This window comes from Calypte anna, chromosome 13 (genome assembly GCF_003957555.1).
Source record: "Calypte anna isolate BGI_N300 chromosome 13, bCalAnn1_v1.p, whole genome shotgun sequence".
NCBI lineage: Eukaryota > Metazoa > Chordata > Aves > Apodiformes > Trochilidae > Calypte > Calypte anna.
Window position 1 is genome coordinate 5,047,457 of NC_044259.1, and position 20,310 is coordinate 5,067,766.

Below are 20,310 nucleotides of genomic sequence, written 5' to 3' on the forward strand. Positions count from 1 at the left end.
TGGTGGTATAAACATGAGCAGCAAAGAAAGAGGCACTATAATATAATATAATAGCTTATTTTGGGGTATTCTGGGTTTAAAGAATCCACACTGACAGTGTAAAATCTGTTATACTATTTGTTCCCTACTCCTATATCCGTTTATCTAGAGACCCAGGTCACCCATAGATCTAAGCCTCAGCCTCATGCTTCCACTTAAATTTTCCCAACTCTTTCCACCCTGCAATGGAGCATCCTTCCCTCCTCTCCCACCCTGGAGGGGGTGGCCCCATGAACTTACCCAGGAGATGATCCCTTGAGGTCACAGGTGCCATGATGCCAGGGGACAATGCTGTAGGTATCCAGCCTGTACCTGCCCTAACACAGAGCTCCTGACTCTTCAAAGGCTCTTTGGCCAGCTCTGTAATCACCACAGCATTCACTTCAAAAATCTTTGGATGTGACAAAGGACAAAATCCAAAAGAGAAGCCTTCTTTCAAGTACTCACTACCCCATCCCAAGAAGGATGCCTCTCTGCCCCACTAAGACACCTTGTTACTCTCCTCTTTTATCTCCCAGTACAACCTTTGGAGCAGACAGAAGGAAATTCCCCACTTCTATTCATACATAGGAGATATGAAATATTTACAGGCATCTCCTGACAGCCAAGCCTGAAGGAGCAGGGCTGCCCCTCACCTTTGCTACTGGAGGATGAAGCCACCTTTAGAAACCATCCAAGATGGCCAAGTCACCCCAGGCTTGTTGCCACCACCCCAGCTCAGCAGACAGCAGCAGGAGGAGCTTCTGGTGTTCACAACAGCCCTCATCCCCAGAGCCACTGGCATGAAGGAGTCTGAGGACACACCACACAACTCCTGGGGCAGGAGACAGCCCTCAGCAAACAGCACCTCATCTGCAACAGCCCAGCTACACTGGGACTGATCCAGAGTCATTTCTTCATCCAAGACACCAAAGATGCAAAGGAAATCAGCCAACTTGAACTCTATGTGCAAGCTCCTGCTGGGGAAAGCAGATGGCTTTCCCTAAATCCAGGTGTCCACCTCACCTGGCCCTCCACCGAGCTGAGAGCAGACAGACACCCATTGCAGAGAAGGGGAGCAGGAAGGGCAGAAGCACAGGAGCGGGCAGGCTCAGGTCAGCCCCTGGCCACCCCATGCCTTCCTTCAGCTGCAAGTCCCCCTGGAGTGTGAAGAGTTCCAGCTCATCCCCCAGGAGGCAGGGAAGAAAAGGAGACACAAAAGCAGGATGCGGGTGAATAGGGGCGGTGGGTGGGTGGCCGCTCAGCACACAAGAGGCACAGCCGAGTGTGTCTGGCACCAGACAATGATGTGGAGGGCCAGGAGGGAGCACCCGGAGCCCTTCTGAGGGCCAAGCACCCCCCCATGTCGGGCAGCAAAACCCCTCACTGGGGAACAGCCCTCCCCTGGCTCCCGGCTCCTCCAGAGGCTTAGGGGCTGGGTTACTTTGATGGGGTTTTTTTGTTTGTTTGTTTGTTGTTGTCCTTCCTGCTGGAGCATTTGGAGTTCTGGAAAAGAAACAGGTCAGACATCCTCAGATGGGTGTATTTAGTGCTTCCCCTCGGGTTTCAGCAGCTCCTCTTCCATGTTACCCCAGCAGTATTTATGGGGCAGTGAGCTGACCCCTCCGCTGCTGTGGGCGCGAGTGCCTGAGTGGCTGACATTAAGTGCTGCTAATGCGTTCTGCATTTGTGCTCAGGGGCAGGAAATCTCGACTTCCAGTGGCAAGGGGTTAATTATAATTTATATAGCAAGAGGCTGTGTTGGGTTTTGTTTTGGGAGCTTTTTTTAGTTTTTGGTTTGGTTTGGGTTTTTTTTTTTCCCTCCAGCTAATTAGAGGTACAATTTACCTTTGAGAAACAAAGGGATATTTTGGTACTAAGCTCTCAAAACAGAATACAGGCACTTATAACACAAGGACACCTTTGCTTTGCTATGCATGCTTCATTTTTTATTTAGAACATTAACAACAAATGGTCACATTCCTGATCCACCATCAAAATGTACTGGAGACCACCTATGGAAGCCATTGCAAGAGGGTACATTGCAGTACTGCTGCTTTCCCAGGTATTACCTACTTACTGCCCTGTTTCCAACAATATGTTTTACTGATACATCACCTGCTGCTTGGGGTTCCAGAAAAACTTTCTGTTTATTAATTAACAAAGCTTCATGATAGCCTTGACATGGGTAATACCTAAACAGACCAGTCTGTGTTCAGACTGCAAGCCCAGGAATACTTACTCCCAAGAAACTGGTTGATGAATATTAGCACTGCATTAATAATAATTATTACTAAATCACCCCAGACATCATGGCAGCCCCTCTGCATTGACCAATGCAAACAGGAGTGGACACCACTCTCCATGTAGGCCTTGGAAACTGGATCTGAGGGATAGTTAGCATCACTGGTACCCAGAGTAAGCATAAGCATCCAGTTCAGATGGGCACCACCCTCTGGACCCACCTCCAGCAGCTCCAGACACAGGGCAAACTGTGCTGGGCTCCACTGGGGTGAGCCCATCAGCTCCCACAGTGCCCCTCAGGTTTGTGCAGAGGTTTATCAGTTACAGGTCTCACATTCTCACCTCTCTCAGAGGTGTTTGTTGAGCCATTTGCAAAGGGTTAATGTAACTGAATATTCAGATGGAGGGAGAGGGAATTTTGGGTTAAAGACAGCAAGAAAATATTCTGGGGAACTCAGAAATCCTACTCCAGGGACTCAGTAGTCACACATGTAACACAGGCTGCAACCTCAGCTTGACTTGGCATGAGCTGCACAAACACATTTCCACCATTCATTATTTTTTAGGGATGCAGTAGGCTATTACTCTCTGGGAAATTAATCGCTTAAGTTAGAAATCGACGGTGTAGAACTGTCAGCAGAGCATATATGCTGCAGCCACCAGCCACTACCCTAACCCAAAACACAGCTAGAAGCAGATGTCAGGCCTGGCAGCTGCAGTGAAGACCAACCCTTTCTCTAAAGAAGGGGTCAACATTAGGACCAAGAGAAATGTCTGTCCACATGGATCAAAAATGAAGCTCATGCTGCCAGACCCAAGAAGGGAGCTCAGCAACTGGTATCTCACACCAGTAACCTTCTGCCTACAGCTTGAGTCCCTCATGGTGGGTTTATTGGCTGCCTTTTGACGTGCCACCAGCAGTACATCTGTTGTGTTCAATTTGCCACAATGTGGGTGGAAGCACACAAACCAGAAACGTGCTGTGTGATGCCTTATTGTGACGTTAGGAGGGGATAAGGCAGCTGGCACCTCAGCATGGAGAGGTTGTCTGACACTGCTCATCTGAGAAGTTCATTACTAAACCTGACCATCAACACATCCTCCAGCTATCTCCACCCATCGAAGCCTCCCTGAGACAGCCAATTGCCAGAGAAAGAGCACAGCAGTTGTGTCATAAGCCATTTTACAACAGCATCCATGCAAACCTGTACTGGGCAGAGAGTTTCCAGTACTAGAAGAGCCACCAAACTGAATATTCCATTTTCCTGCAGGAGACTAAGTGGAAATCAGGCAGGCTTTGCTATGTAAGGATTGAGAATAATCAGAGTAGAAGAGGGAATGGTATTTTTCGGAGAGTTTACTCCTGTGTGCTTCCCTCTCCTCATGCCAAATACTGCAGCAGGTGCTGGTGCAAGCAAGAGGCTGGGCAAGGCCCATTGGGAAAAAAAAGCAAGAGAGAGATTACAAAACTGTTGCTTGTAGTCCTAGCTTGAGCCACTAACCCATCTGATCATCAGTGAAAAGGACTTGTGAATGCTTCATCAACAACACAATGGAGTTATACAGGAAATAAAAAAATAAAAGAAGGTCAGATGCAGAGGGAAATACATCTATACCAGCATTACCTTTCCCTAAAGCTTCCTATTTATTGAAGAAGCAGTAAAAGCTCCAGTGCACTTCAGAAAACAAACACTGACATGGAAATTCAGAGCCCTGAACCGCTTCCAACAGGGAAAATATACTGACCGCAGACTGTTTGGAGGTCAAACAAAATCAATAGCCTTTCTCTCCAGTCTGTCTCTAAACTAAGCTTCTTTCAAAGACATCCAGAGAAAATGGATCATCTTTTGTTGTTGTGTGTGGTTTTGGGTTGGGCTTTTTTTTTTGTTTTGCTTTTTTTAAGCAGTCAAACATTCATACAAGTATAAGAAACTCCTTCCTCTCTCACCATACTGAAAGGATTGTATAGAGGTCAAAACTGCCCATCAGTTTTACCACACAATAGATGAGTTATCCAGTTCTTGGGGAGGAAACCAAGCTGGAAGCTGCTTAACACTCAGTAAGAGAGGAAAAAATAAATCAATGTATTTGCTTGATCAGGGTACATTTAAAGCCAGTTGCCAATTAGTTCAACACAGTTTGCTGTTGCAGAGCAAAACAATTTAGCCCCAGGAGCTGAAGTTTGCTGCATTTCCTCAGATTCCTCCTGCTGTGAGACAGATATTGGCTTCAGCCAGGTCAGGCACTGAGGAGGAGTGAGGCTGGAAGTCCCAGCTGCAGAGCGGAAGCAGTGAACTGGAGCCTGACATGGGATATAGCAGGACCTGGGACTCCTTCCTTCCAGTCAAAGTACAAAGTAAGCCAGATTCATACGCAGGAAGGAGCAGAAATAACAACTGGTTATTGCATGGGTGCAAAATGTGCCTCTATACTCTGAAGCACATGCATTTTAAGATAAGCTACAATTATATACCCTTGTGTAGATGGTATCATCTTTACAGATAGAAGTTGGCCACCCCAAGCTGAAGGAAATGGCAGAAGGAATAAACTGACAACAGAAAACTTTGCCTACATCCAATTTTTAAAATAATATAAATTCTTTAAAAAATCTCAATACAAAAATCACAAGGAGAGAAAGGAGGGACAGACCTTGAAAAGATATTTCCTAAGGGTCCCACTAAATGGTACCCAAGGAGAAACGGTGCCTTTGAAGCAACAGATGTTATCTGCCAGTTCTGTTTTGACAATCAGTGTTGAAAGATACAAACCAAATCACAAAATGATTTAGACTGGGAAGGCTCTCCAGAGATCATCCATCTCACCCCACTGCTCAGAGCAGGACCATCAGGCTTCGAGACCATCGTCCTCCAGCTGTGCTACAGCTTCCCTGCAAAATGTTGCTCTTCTCAAGAATGCTGACATCCTTGCCTTGATTTAAGCCCACCTGAGGGTGCAGCAGTCACTGCTTCAGAGATGTGGCTGGAGAGGGACACACACATCTGCAACCCACTTGGGCTCAAATACCAGCCAAAGTGAGAGCAGGAGCTGCCCATGGCCATGAGCTTCTGCCATCCCTGCAGCCACAGCCCACAGAACCACCCTGATCTGTGTGATGGCCATCCTACCCCCCTGATGGGTGTGCTCTGGGTACCTGTAGGAGCTATACTAAAGCTCCCCTATGTCTCCAAGTCCTCCCCACCCGGAGCTCAGCAGACATACAGCTCACCAGCACTGGCAGTGATGCTCATCCTGACTCATTTCTTGCCCTGCACTGACAAATGCTGCAGGAAGAAGGGTTTGTTCCACCAGCTGCTGTAAAGGGCATCTCATTTCAGAGCCAGCACATTTAGCATCTTCTAATTAGGATCTTAGCTCCTTCTCAGGCCCACACAGGCCTAATAGTTCCAGTGACAGAAAATCCTGGTGAAGCACAGAACAGGTTACAGCAAGGGGGATGGTCACATGTTCTTCCAAACTGCAAGAACCAAGGCTTGGAGCTAGAAACAAAAGTGCAGCTTATTTGCAAGGCTTTTATCTCCCCCCTTCCAGTTTCCCCAGCTGGAAAATTTTACCCGGTGACTATACAGCTTTTACATTTGCTTGTTAGCACCCCCAGATTAGTAGGTGTAAAGCCAATATCCTTTTGCCTATTTACTCCTAATGAGTCACCAGTCAGAAACTTAAATTGGAAAGAAAAGAAAAAAAAAAAAGAAAAAAAAAAGTTACAAATGCAGACGCAGACGCAAATGAAATAGAGGCAAGAATCACTGCTGAGCAAACATCTCACAAAGGCAAGGGGCTGGGCACACCACGCAGCACCCCACCATTGTCACCAGCTAAAACCTAACAGCTTTGATTTGCCTCCCACCGGCTAAAATGGTTTGAAATGCAAGGTCTTAACAAAGGTGCAAGACATAGGAGGAATGGGAGGCACTGCTGGGCACTTAATCTCCTTTCAGTCTCACACAGGAGGCTCCAGAAATGGCCCTGCTGAAGTCGGTAGAGTTTCATGAGTGTAGGAAAGAGGATAATCAGGCCTCCAGCCCTGTGATCCCTCCATGCAACCAGCAGAAAAGTTATTTGGGATTTACACTAAAGTTACCTTTAGGTAAGCTCCACTTCTGCTGGAACCTGGGACAACCTCTCTGATCCCAACAGGCCAAGACCAGCTTTCAGTAGCTGGATGTTTCCAGCCAGCACAGCTGCCTTCCAGTTGGGATCGTTGGGAAACATCTTGGTGGAGAAGGCCCAAAACCACATTACAGCTACATATATGGCAGATGGCAGAACTATTTCCTTATTGCTTTGGGAAGAAAGGCACCTTTTGAGGCAGATGTGAACGCAAAGAAGGCCTTTTAGGCACTCATTTCAGCTCTCAGTGACGAGGGCAAAATAAAACTAAGCATGACCCAGTGATTCTTCAATCTCAACAGCTCCAGGTAGCATCAGCAAAGCACAGGCACATCTCCAAAGCCACCATAGCAGAATTCAGAGAGTCAAAGGTCAGGGGACATTTAGAAGGTCTCCACTGCTACGTCACCATATAAGCATAAACTGTCTGTTATGGGCACTCAGAAATCACCAGGGACCGAAGCCTGTGCTATTTACTGGGGCACAGCTCATTGAAGTGATGCTCATGGACTGCAGCCACGTGACCATCTCCTTCCATTGATGCCCAATGTCCCTCTCCTCGTCATAGGAAGAAAAAAGAGAGTTTTTTTACTTGGTCTTCTCACTCCCTTTACTTCCAGCTTGCTTTTCCCTTCTTGTAAGTGCTGAGACCTCAGACGCTCTACAGATGTTCTCCTCTGCATCTGACTGGCAGGGAGTCTGGAAAATGCCAGTATTGGAACACTCTGAATTCAGCGGTTTCTGAATGCTGATCAGATGCTATTTCGCTCAAGCCATGGATAATAATTTTGGGGGGTATTTTCAGCTCCCCTTTTGGAATATTCCAGATTTCCAAGCATCATGCATCAGCAATTTCTCCTCTTTGGAGCATCATTATTTTTCACCCTTCCACTTGCTTGGTACAATGCTTGGTACAGTTTTAGAAGTGGCCAGGTTCTTCCCTCCTCTTCCAGATGGACATGCAACGCCACTGGTGTTGGTAATGTTTGCTGTGCTCCACATCGCAGCTACGGAAATTCCTGACTATCTGGTTTTTAAAAGAGATGAAGTGAAACCTGAGTGATTCAAGTGCCTCATTTTTTTAGAAAATCTAACACTTCTCTTGAGGAAATCCCAAGCTGAAGACAGAAATGGTCTCACAGCATCTAGAAACACCAAATAATTACTTCTAACCAGGCTACCAATGTGGTATCCATTGCCCCCACCTCTTTAGCATGTCTCCATTTGCAGCACTTCAAACCTGGCATCACACTGATCAGGTCAGGGCACAGTGTAACCCTAGTTTTGGAGATGAGGAAGGAACACACCGGAAGATGGAGAGGATGACACTTGTTCTACGCGAGCAGCAAAGGTCCTTTTCCCTCCACTGTCCAGAGGGTCTACCCTCAGTGTCCCATTATCTAACATGGGCAAAATAGAAGGCAGAAGATGCTCCAGCTGAGCAACTCAGCTAACATCACCAATAGTAGGTCTCCAGCAAAGCAAGCTTTCAGAGACTTAGGTCTCTCAAACACCAACCTAGCTGGAAAGATCCCATGTGATCTTCCAGCAGAAGTGTGCTCTTTACATACCAAGTTTTGAATTTCCCATCCATAGTCATTTATAATTTTCTCCAAACATTTCTTATGAAGAACAAATCTCAGTGGTCACCTGTGGCCTGGTAATGTGCACCAAAGCCCAAACTTACCAGACACTTTGTTGACAATGCTCTCCTTCCTCCTTTCCCAAAGGAAAAGTGACTATAAAGCCCTTTCAGAAACGTTGACCAGCCTATTTGCAGGGTCCTTTTAATTACATTCCCAAAAAACAACTTGAATTCATGACTGGCTGAAAGCTGAGATATGGGGAAAACCTCAGATACCACAGTACAAGTCTTGATAATGGACGCTGACATAAAACAGCTGCAATAAACTCAAAGGAGCACTCTCAGCAATTGTACACAAACGTACTCATGGCCTAAAAAGATGTTTAAAATTATGCAAACTTCTTCCAGAACTTCAGCATAGAATGGTTTGTGTTGGAAGGGACTTTACAGACCATCTCCCAGCAGTCCTCAGGTACAAATTCCAGATAAAAGTAATCTTTGTGCTAATATGCAGAGGGCATTATTAGAGTCACAGAGGAGAAAGGGAAGTCCTGACTTGGTTTCTACATTATTTCATCACAGCCAGGGAAGAACATTTAGCAAAGCAGCTGCTTGAGCTTCATGGGAAAAAAGCATAATCACAGCAAGGCAGAAACAGATAATGCCATATTGACCTGTCTTCTGGGTCTGGCATTCACATTTTCATAAAGTGTCTCAGAAGATGAATCACTATACTAATAATATTTGTATTGATTATCTAAACTGAAGCAGCAATCGACTCCATTGTCTCACTTCCTCTTAAATTGCTCACAGATGGGATCCTATTTCCTATTCTGCATTTCTAATGGGAACACTTAAATCACAGCACAGAATTACATACACACACAAACTGTTAACAAAAACCCTTTTATGACTTGCATGAAAATAAAGATTTTTCACTTTGTAGCTCTCCTTCCACTCTACACAGAAATTAAAAATGACAAATTATCAGCAGACCTCTAAATTACTTTTCCTCATCATTTTTGGGTCCCTAATACTTACTGACAGCCAGGCCTACATTTTCCAAATGCTAATCAGTGATTATGGAGACAAAGTTTGAACATGGAGCTAAAAGCTGATTTTTTTTTTCTTTTCCATGAAAGTTAGAGCTCTTTAAGCCTAAGTCCAGAAGCAGGAAAATCAAAAATCTCTGCAGTGTCAGAGGAAAAATAAACAACAGCTTCTGCTGTTACTACAGGTACAAAACATGCACTGATACAGAAAGAGCTGAACTTCAGGGGTGAAGCTGGCAGCAGCTATCCAAACCCAAAATAAAGGAAAGTGGCAATAAATACATTGTTTGAAATCTGTTTGCCGTGAATCAAAAGGCAAAAGGTTTAGATTTTTCTTCCCAAACTCCTCATCCACCCAAAGAGAGCTCTCCCCTACCCTGGTATGGCACAGCGCACAGCAGAATGAAAAAGAAAAATGTCTTAAACCTACAGATAGTTTGTGTAAGACACAGTGCATTTCAATTGGCTGCCAAGCCTTTCAGAGCCAGAGGTGAAGGCATCTCATCATCACCTTTCAGAGGTGAGGGCATCTGAGGATTCTTGCTGGCATGCCACAGCCTGGGAGCTCCATCTTTACCCCCAGCTCCACATCCCCAGCTGCCCCACACATGGTTCAACAGAGCAGTGAGCTAGTTGGGGGCTTCGTCCCTAAGCCTGCTTCCAAAGGAAAACTTCAACACTGCCCCACTGCAGATGAGAAGGGGAGAGGTGTTAAGTGACATAAATAAATAAATAATAAATAAACAAATAAATAAATAAATCTTGAGGGGGATGTTGGAAAGGGGGGACAAAAGAGCTCCAACACAGCAGCTGGATGGTGAAGGCTTCTTCACTGGAGCTGGTCCCCAGGACCCATATGACTGTACAGCTGCCAGAGTGAATGATCATCCCTCACGCTGGGGTCAGTGCTGCCCCCAGGCTAAGTAAGTGAAAATAAATGGTTTCAAAGATAAAAGGTCTTTTAAAAAAAATATTTGTCTTGTTGTCATGTCAAAACTGTAATGGGAAGAGACTGGAGGCAGGGATAGGTTGTTTAAATAGGAAACAGCCATCCTGATGGTTCCAGGGAATAAATTACAGAGCAGATCACAGTTCATGGGGGTTTGGGGCTGAGCTGTGAGGGACAGGCAGGCCCTTTGCATTCACCTGGCTGCTAGGAGGAAAAGTAGGTTTTGGAATTTCTAGCTTGTGGAAATACAGCTGTATTTAACCAGCCTAAATCACTACTTGGACTACACCTCCCATCTTTCTTGTAGGTTAAGTCTCCACCTTCTAGCCACGATGAGTTTAGGTTTTATTCCTCCTGATCTTCCGGGGGAGGGAGGGGGGGAAATCAAAATTAATTTTAACTTTTCTAGGAAGGGAGAGGGTTAATCAGGTTTCCCAGGGCAGCTTGCTGTTAAGGTGCCAGAAACACCAAGGGGAAAGAATGACTTGCTAAAGATGGGACAATGGCACTGGCATTTTGCATTTGTTTCCAGGCTTTGAGACAGAACAAATGGGAGTCATTAGTGAAATGAGTTTAGGGAGTTCTAAATTAGCTGTCAGGCTGCCAAACCCCAAGAAGTGCTATGTCAGCTCATTAATTCTGGAGAGCACAGGATTACCCAAACCTAGGAAGGAATCCTGCAAAATTTAGAGTCAATTAAAGGAGGCTATTTTGCTCTAATAATATTTTCCACACATACTACACCTCCTCATGGAACAGAGCCCAGTTCTACCACAAATGAAATCTCTGGCCAGGATGGAGTGTGGCTGATGTCTAGACAGCTGTAATGTGCTCTCCATGGGCTTGTCCACTGGCATCTCTGGGAAGCACCAGCTACAACAGAAGGCAGGGACTGCAAGCTGTGGAGCACATCACCCACGCTGGGGGAACCCAAGAAAGGAGGCACTCCACTCCCTCAGCTCTTTGCTTTCCACCTACCAACTAAAAAAGCACATGTGTATGGGGGGTTCTGTACCAGGAATGCACATGACTTGGGAGCTAATGCCTGGCTCTTGAACTTGCTTCCCATTTCGGTCTGAATGACCTCAGTTTTCTCAGCACTCTGCTAGCAAAACCATGCTTTGTTCATCACTCCAAACATCCTGCCTCAGGACCATCTCTTGATGCTCAGGACAGCTAAACCACACTGAACTCAGAGGAAGTCTTTGAGAGGACTTTACTGGATCTGGGTCCATCTGTGATGGCATGCCGAGATGAAGATGGGTCATACCTCTGTGCTGTGGGATGTCCTCAAGCTTCCCATGCTATAAACCAGAACGTTTAGAGATAGATGGTTTATAACCTTCTAGGGGACTCAAGACTTTTTCATAGATGAGGTCAACAGACAAAATACCACTGGCTGACAACCACACCACATCCTAGTCCTCAGGCCACACACAAAGTTCCCTCTACAGAGAGGGGAAGCCCAAAGACCCCTGGTATCCCTCTCAGCTCTCTCCTGAGGGCTATCACTCCTCATTGCCCTGCAGGACAGCAGTAGCCAGGGACAAATTAAAAAAAAATTACATGGTGGTGAAATACAAATGAGGCAAAAAATGCCTTCATCCAACCAAGAGAGCTCTGTCTCCCCAACTGCGCCGGATACAAAGATCGTGAACAAACAGGATAGAATGTCTTCTGCCTTTTGTGAAATGAAAATAAATGAAAGGATCTAAGGTTTCAGGTCACTGATCCCTCTCTTCCCTATCTGTACCATTTATCGGAGGTAGAATATAAAGGTTCCAGCTCCTTTTCTTTTTTTCTTTTCTTTTTTTTTTTCCAGCACTTTAATGGTTGTTTTTTCTCCTTCGTCCTTTCATTTTCTGAATGAAAGGACCACTTAGGAACCTGTAAAGTAATAATAAGCTTATAACAGGAATATTGTTTATCTGGGCCACTGCAAACTCCTTCTGAATAGGTTGAAGAGATTAAAGTAAAAATGCAATCTGTAAATAGATCAGGCTTTTAATTAGTTTATAGTCTGTTAAGAGATAATATTTTGCTCACATAGATCTCCTGTTATCAAAAGATCTCAGAGCATTTTAGGAACATCAATTAAGCCTTTAAAAAAAAAAAAAAACAACCTAGGGAGATAGGTAAGTGTATTTAGATTAATTAGTGTTGCTGTGAGCAGCAGGCATTATTATTAGATTTAATTTAGTTCAATAATTGACTTATCTGTTAATGGATTCTAATTCATCTGAGAAGGGATCAAATCCATCTGATTAAAAGGATTACATCAACTCAATTAATTTTATTAACTGGCTTATTTTGCCATTTAATAATTTGACACATGGGGCCAGATCTTGGCCCTGAAGAACACACAAACCAAAAATCATATCCTGAAATTATTATGCAAGCAAAAAGAGGCATTGCAGAGCAGGCATTTTTCCTTGCACACGGCATTTTTGTACCTGGATAGAACATTCAAGGGGGGGTTTCCTCCACCCAGACCCCCCCTTCCTCCCTGAACCACGGCTGGCTGGTGATTTTGCTGTACTCATGGTGGCTGCAATTCATTGCCTGAGATTTGCCACTTCCCCTCTTTTCTGGGCATTTTCTTCACCCAAGAGGTGAGAAGTTTTACAGAAGTCAATAAAAGCTTGCAATAAAACTAACCTTCCTTCAAAGGCAGGGCAACCCTCCCAAGCCAGCCATTTGGGAGCTGTCAGGAGGAAAGGAAAGGAAAGGAAAGGAAAGGAAAGGAAAGGAAAGGAAAAGGAAAGGAAAGGAAAGGGAAGGAAAGGAAAGGAAAGGAAAGGAAAGGAAAGGAAAGGAAAGGAAAGGAAAGGAAAGGAAAGGAAAGGAAAGGAAAGGAAAGGAAAGGAAAGGAAAGGAAAGGAAAGGAAAGGAAAGGAAAGGAAAGGAAAGGAAAGGAAAGGAAAGGAAAGGAAAGGAAAGGAAAGGAAAGGAAAGGAAAGGAAAGGAAAGGAAAGGAAAGGAAAGGAAAGGAAAGGAAAGGAAAGGAAAGGAAAGGAAAGGAGAAGGGAGAGGGGGAGAGAGAGAAGAAGAAAAGAGGAAAAAGGTTCTAAAACATTGTTAGCTCCCCCATCCTCACCACTAGGGAGTGGAGCCACAGCCACTTAGTCTGCACTGCCCTTGCTTGATTCTGCCTCATCCCAGCAAGCCTGAGCTGCTGGGAAACTTCAGGGCTGGAGCCAGCTCGTGGGCACCTTTTCCCACATGTGTCTCTGCCCATGCAGGGGGGTGAACCAGATGATTCCAACCCAAACCAGTCTGTGATACCTTGCCTTTCCTCAGACACTGGCTCCTGCTCCTGCTCCCATTCTCTCAGTTGGAATCCTCAGGACATCAGTCCACATCCCCTCCCCTGACATTGGGGACAGGGCTGAGGCAGAGGAGGAGCTGTGGGAGCTTGCACTGTCTGGGAGGCCGAAGCAGCCAAAAGAGGAGTTGGGAACTGCCGGGTGCTGAGCCTGGTTCTGGCTCTCAGTGCCAGTGCAGAGTCAGGAAATGAGGGAAAAGAAAAAGGTCAGGAGGGAAACCAGCCATGTGCTGAGGGAGAGGAAAGGTGTCCTCCCCTTTGGAGGCAGATCTGACCAGCCAGACAGAGGTGTGGCTCAAAAGTCTGCAACTGTTGAGATCCCCAGACCTGGTTTAAGCCTCTCTCTGGTCTTGATCAAAGGTTGCTACATAATAATGCCTCGGGGGGAGGGGTTCCCAGCACATAATGAATCCTGTGTCACTGCCTTTGTATCCAGTTTTGGCTGTAACACAGATGGTTCTCACTTCAGTAACTCCAACGTCTCCCCCCTTCATTATCACAGCTAGCAGCTCTGCATGGTCCCATCCTGGACCTCCACACTCCACCTCACTGTCTCCCCGATTATCATGCTCTGAGTGTTCCTGTGCCAAGCAAGATGATGACCAGATTTCCATAACCTTTCAGCACGGATAGGGCTGGGTACGCTTTGCAGCTCGATGCATCAAGGAGTTTGATGAGGAGAGGTGGGGGAGGGAGCAGGTGGGGTGTCAGGAAATGGCTTCCATGGCCAGAGCACCCCAGGCTGCCAGGAGGACACCAGCAACTCCAAGAGGAGAGGATTGGGTGGTGAGCAAGGATGCAGGCACCAGGGAGCTCCCCAGACTGGAAATCTCTGCAATTGTGCAGCATCTCCACCAGTCTTGAGCACGCTCCTGTGCAAAGATTTGTTGTTCAGACACTATTGCATATGCATGAAGGGGACAAGATGGGCTTTGACACATAAATTATCACTTGTCAGCTGCTCACGGGCACACTTCCCTGCTGCACCCCACTGTAAGCGCTGCCTTCTTTGATGGAGAGGGAAACTGCATCACAGCACCTGACAGTCACTGCGGGCAGGAGCATTCCCTGGGCAGCCAGAAACAAGAAAGCAGCCACCAGTTTATATATCAAACCTTAAGAGGATGAATGCAATATAATGACACAATAATTAGCAGCCAAGCGGCATTTTCCACTCCTGTTTTATCTGGAAATATGGGAAGGACAAAGGACAAGGCTGATCTGACGTCAGGGCAGATGCTGCCTGGCTCTATGCAGCAACGGTGTGGATTCATTTCACACCAACCCAGTTCTTTCTAGATGTCACCTCCTGTGGAACAGCTCAGCCAGTTCCTCCACTGTCACTGCCTCCTTTGCCTGACATGACATGTGGCTCATCCTGCCCAAACCTCCCCCCCAAGGGAATAACCATTCCCAGATTTTGACCTATCATGGTAGCCTACCTCCTCCTCAGCAGTGCTGCACATAAAGTCAACTTCATGTGAACATCCATGCTGGCCAACACACACACCTCTGCAGCAATGAGTGAATGCATAGGGCCCATACTCTGAACAGCCCTAAAATCCTTCCAGCAACCAACTTGAGCCAAAGCATCTCTGCCTCAACCATCTCAAAATGTCCCAGAATTATAGGGCTTTTTTCATAATTCAGCCTGCTAGCAGCACTTCCAGCATGTTGTTTGTGTGCAAATCGCAATGGGAATAGTTGAGCACACAGCTAGCCCAAGGGAAGTTCAATTATTTGAGTTTCTGCAGGATACAAATGCCTCGAGATTCACCTTAAGCTCTAGGGTACTCTCAAAGCTCCAAAGTCTTCTTCATTTCATTTCATTGCAAACCAAATATCACTGAAGCACTGGATTCACCCAAATATGAGCCCAGAGTTTAGGGGGTAATAACATTCCAGTCACCAACTAGGGTATTGTTTGTGAATTCCAGTAGGCACACTGGGAGGTCATCCACTGAGCAGAAGATTTTACTCTTCAAAGATCAACACACACTAAAAAATTGGAGCATGACACTACTGCAGGAACTGCCTGTCACTGGGAGCCAGGCTGACAGACTACTCCAATACAACCAATCCCATGCATGTGGTTGGGTTTTTTTTCCTTTTTATTCTGTTTTCTTTTGTTTGTTTGTTTTTTTGGTCTTTGGGGGTTTTTTGTTTGGCTGCTTTTCTTTTCCTCCTGAGAGGTTCTCAGCCCAACATACAGCGTTAAAACCTTTGACCTAGAGTCTGGGGAATCCCAGTAAATATTCTTACCATATTTATCTCCGTCTTCTCCTTTGGCACTGATCCTTCTGCCAAGCACTTGGATGTGTTTCCCACTTGTCCTGCTGTAGAGCTGGTAGAGCCGAAGCTGCTTCCTGCTCACGTCGTCCCGCGCACGCGTCTGGTTCTCCACGTGTATCCGAAAATCTACATTCTCCTCAGCAGCAAACATCTGAGAAGGGATGGAGAAGAGGAGGAGAGAGAACATAACATTCCATGAAACAAACCAGGCATCTGGTACAGAGAGATTGCACATCAACCTGCCAACGGGAACGTGGTACAAGAGGGCTCAGACTTGGCTGCCCTTTGCTTGACAGCTGTGGTATCAGGCACTTGGCACAGAGCTCCAGCCAGAGGTGGCTCTTGACAGTAAACCAGGCCTGGGTTTTAAAAGTCAAACTGTGAGGGTTTTGAGTAAAAACTTCTGCTTGGTCCTGCTTTGATTCGGTCTCAATCAGCCACGCTGGCTATAAATTATCCTCTGCTTTGCATATGCACAGCTTCTCCCAGGTGACACAGACACCCATGAGAGGAAGAGGATGGACAACTCCATTTCAGAGAATTCGTGCCTCACCTTCTGCACCTGCACTGATTCCCCTAATTAACTGGAGAGAAGAAGTCAAGGGGGAAACCTATTTATGCTGACATTAGGAATTTAGATTCACACAGGCAAAAACTCCACTGAGATAAAAACGTCATCCATACGTGGGCACTTTTCAGCCTAACATTTTTTGCCAGCTCTGCTTTTAAGTGAAGCCAGCTCACTGGTGTTTGCCTATGGATGCACTTCTCTTAGCACTTCTCAACAGGAGCATGGACTGGGAAGAGACTGCAAGGATCTGTGAGAGCCAAACCAGCAGATTCAGCTGCGAGGCTTTTATCAGCTGGGCCTGATCACTTGAGCCACTTCACCTGTTTTTTTCTGGCCAGTGGATTAAATTAACCTTAGTTCACTATGGCCTTACAATATTACCAGAAACTTTCTCTCTCACATCTGCCCTTCTCTGCAGCACTGTTTTCCTATCATAATTTATGGTTCCCAAGAAACACAAAAACAGAATTCCTGGTTTGGCTCTCAGGAGTCATCCCACATTGCCCAAGGTCAGAGGGCTGGACAACCAAGATGTTCTCAAGATGATGAGCAGCACACACCCAAAGGCACTTTGCACCCAAAGAGTACAGAAACCCAGAAACTGCTCCACGATCTGTCCATGAGAGCTTTTGCACTACAACATCCAAGCTGCCCACCTCCAGACTCACAGATGGCAGACTCCTTTTACAGGACAAAAAAACATTTGGAAACAAAAACCACAAGATTATCAAGTGACACAAACACGAAACTACTGCACAACAGGTAATTTTACCAAGACAAAGACCATTAAAATCAAACTCCTTGCTGGTAAGTCCTAATGCTGTGCACCACTTGCATGTAAGAGAGAAAATCCACCACAAAAAAAAACTCACATGAGAATTTACTGATACCTATGAGAATCATGTGGGAATTTAATGATGCTTAGATTTAGGACTGGCAGAGGAAAATATACTAGAAGAGTTACTATTTCTCCTCCTGAAGCAGTCCCCAGTCCTAGCCTGCTGACAAGACAAATGAAAAACAGCATAATAAATCCTTATTCAGGTGCATGGCAGGCCAAAATACATTAAAATGGCCACAACAGGCAAAACAACCTCACTTCAGCCTCCTGCATCTGTCACCTAGTACCAGCAAATATTTCTAAATCAAATAATCCCTGAAATCAAAACCTCAAAATAATTTTTTAGAGTTTCCAGTCATCAAGTAGCCACACAATTCAGCAGCAGGAAGAAATCCTAGGCTGTGGGTGCTTCTTAGCACCAGACCTTCACTAAGCAACCCAAACAAAACCAGGATATTCAACACAGTGGCAGCAGCAATGAGGTTCCCAGGGATGCTGCAGGATCTCCTCTGCTGCCATTATTAATGCTGGGGTTTGGATCCCAAACCCTAGGAGGGAAACTGATACTGATCTAACCCTCTTATTTCACTGTCAGAAGTCAGGTGGAGGATGTAGGAGCTAAACACCCAGGCTGTGCCACCAGAGGTCCAGGGTGATGCTGAGTCTAAACAGACATTCAAGGTGACAATAAAAATGATGGACAAGAATTATACCATTAATTTTAGCAATTACAGCACAGCAAGCAGGACTTGAGTTTTAATATGAGTAATATCTATTTTTTTTTTTCCTTTTTTTTTCCTTTTTTTTTTTGTCCTACATCTCTCCTTGCTTTCTTCCCAAGTGACATTGCTGCAAAGGATGCTAAACTATCAAAAATAAAGATGTCCAAGTAATGCTGACAGTCTGCCTCATACCCACAAAAGCAAGGCCACTTGCACTTAAGATTCTGGCTTCAGTGTTTCAAGATTCAAAACAGACTTTAAACAAGATGATATTGCTACATTGTGTTCACCACAAGTTAATGAAATTCACATTTTTTCTGGGAAAAAAAAAAGCAAAACCAAACAGGTGGGATCTGTATCAGGGGGAAAGGGAAGTCATTTTGCTTTCTTAGAAACTTCAAATGGAAATGGCAATCTCTTTTCCAAAACATGTTTTAATTGTCTCTCTTATTGATCTCCTGAGCACTCTCACCACAGAGGCCCCAACCTCGGTGCCTGGGTGGACTCTGGCTGCCCATGGAGCCATCCTGCTCTGCAGCCAGCTCTGAGCAGGCAGGAACCCACCTGGGCAGGTTTGGCACAATTTTCCTGCCCAAGACCTCCTCCTCCCCCAGATAAGGGCATCACCCACCACCCCAACACCAGAAGCAGCCTGACATGGACACCAGCAGGGGACACTGACAACAGGGGAGCCCTGACATAAAGTATCTTTCCATCAGCTCCATCACTTCTCCAGTAACAAGCCTCACGGGAACTCAGGAGAAGAAATCCTGGAGGAGGAACATGCTAGAAGTTCTCCTTGCAGCTGACCTGTCCCCTGGTCAAGAAATGCAGCTGTGAAATCACCAGGATTTAGCTGCCTGCTTCCAGATAAGCACACACCTAATCACTCTCTGGAAACAGGATGCTCTGCTGGAGTGTGGCCAAGGTGAATTAGCTGTGCCAGCCTGGGCTGCATCTGGCCTGCAGCAGAGTATCAATACCCTACAATAAAATTTAATGAAGTGTCGATTTCATGAGATAAAACCTATTTGATCATTGCTGAAATCCATTCCCACAGTATCCCTGCCCTGAAGACTACTGTGAGCTTCCAACCAGTGGAATTTTCTTTGCCTCAAAAGACAACAAGTACACTCCCTCAAGCAGCCAACTTTACTGAGATAAGCCAATTTATTTACACCATAAAAGAAACTCTTTCATAATTAAAAAAAAAATTAATTAGTAACATATGCCTCCTTTGGTATCCAATTGCCAACACTCACTCAAGGTCACCTGAAACCAGGTCCATCCACCCTGAAAGATATTTCCATAACAATCACAACTTCACAAAAACAGGTGCAGAAATGTCTTTAAGTCTCAGTCACACTTGAAAACTTCACGACTTTCATCAGAGCAAATGGAAATATTTTCCTTTTTTTTTTTTTTTTTTTTTTTTATTTACTATCTATATGCTATTACTGCATATAAAGACATCAAGTACAAAGTGACCTTTTATTTTTGGCTTTTTAATCTGATAATCCATGCTGTAGGTAGCAAAGCCTACAGCCTGTGGATGAAAAGCTCAGCAAAACAGATCCCTGAAACAAAGAGCTACATGCAAGCTCCAGAGCAGCACTGTGCCCTGGGGACAGGAAAAGGACCTCCTGCATTGCTGTATCTCCTGCATTGCATTTTGCAGGGATTATTCGGAGTTGTACTGCAGTCTGTTTTACAAATCCATCCAAATGGTGTGGGGCAGTGTCTGTGCAGGGCAGTTTGAGTGTCTCAGGATGAGTTTCATGTAACTTCATCTCACTCTCTGCCACTGGTTTACAGTCTGCAAAACCCAATCATTAAAACAGTGAGAATTAAAATCCAGTTTCATTTTCATTCTTCCTCTCTCTTTTTAAGCTGTTCCTCATCCACTGATTATTTTTCACTACATCTTTCATCAGTAATACACAGCTACAAAGACATCCTAAAAATACAGTTAGAAATACCAAAGTCTAAGAAGGCAATAAACAACACTCCTTTTCAAAACAGCCATCACCTCAAGTAACCAATGCATCTGAAATGCCTCACTCCTGAAAAGCAGCAGCTCTTCCTCCTTACTGTTGTACTTATCCAGCCACCTAAGGTGGGTGCCTTTGGTCCTCCCTCCTTTCCAAGCAGCCATAGAAACCAGGAACATCATCTGTCTTCAGAGAGACACACTGGGAGGTTCTCAAGTGCTGTTTTGCCAAATGACTTTCAAACAGTGAGTGGGGATTTAATTTTAAATGGCTTTAAAATGATCCTTCAGCTTAAAGAATGACTCTATTTGTTAAATCCCAGATGAAGGGTAAGGGAAAGACTATTTTGCTGAAGCAGCCTAAGGTTTAGCCATTAAACAATGCAAGAAAGGCTCAAGTACAGCAAAAACCTCTGACAGCAGCCCTGCCATCTTCTTCTTGCTCATCCCTGCAAACACCAATCATTTGTTGTGAACAAAAAGCAACCACAGACAGCCAAGGTCAATGAAACCCTTGTGCCAAACCAAGTTTATGAGATTCAGCTTTTCATCTGACCAACCCTATGCACTTACAGCTTTCTATTTTGAGC

The 20,310-nt window shown here is 45.2% G+C and overlaps 1 protein-coding gene across 1 annotated transcript in view; it reads right to left on the reverse strand.

Moving 5' to 3' along the window:
* The window catches only part of FGF18 (fibroblast growth factor 18), a 68,280-nt gene that overhangs the window by 26,836 nt on the left and 21,134 nt on the right, over window positions 1–20,310 (reverse strand). The window contains exon 3 of the mRNA XM_008498725.2: window positions 15,567–15,747. Within this exon, the coding sequence (XP_008496947.1) occupies window positions 15,567–15,747 (181 nt within the window). The remainder of the gene's footprint in view (window positions 1–15,566; window positions 15,748–20,310) is intronic.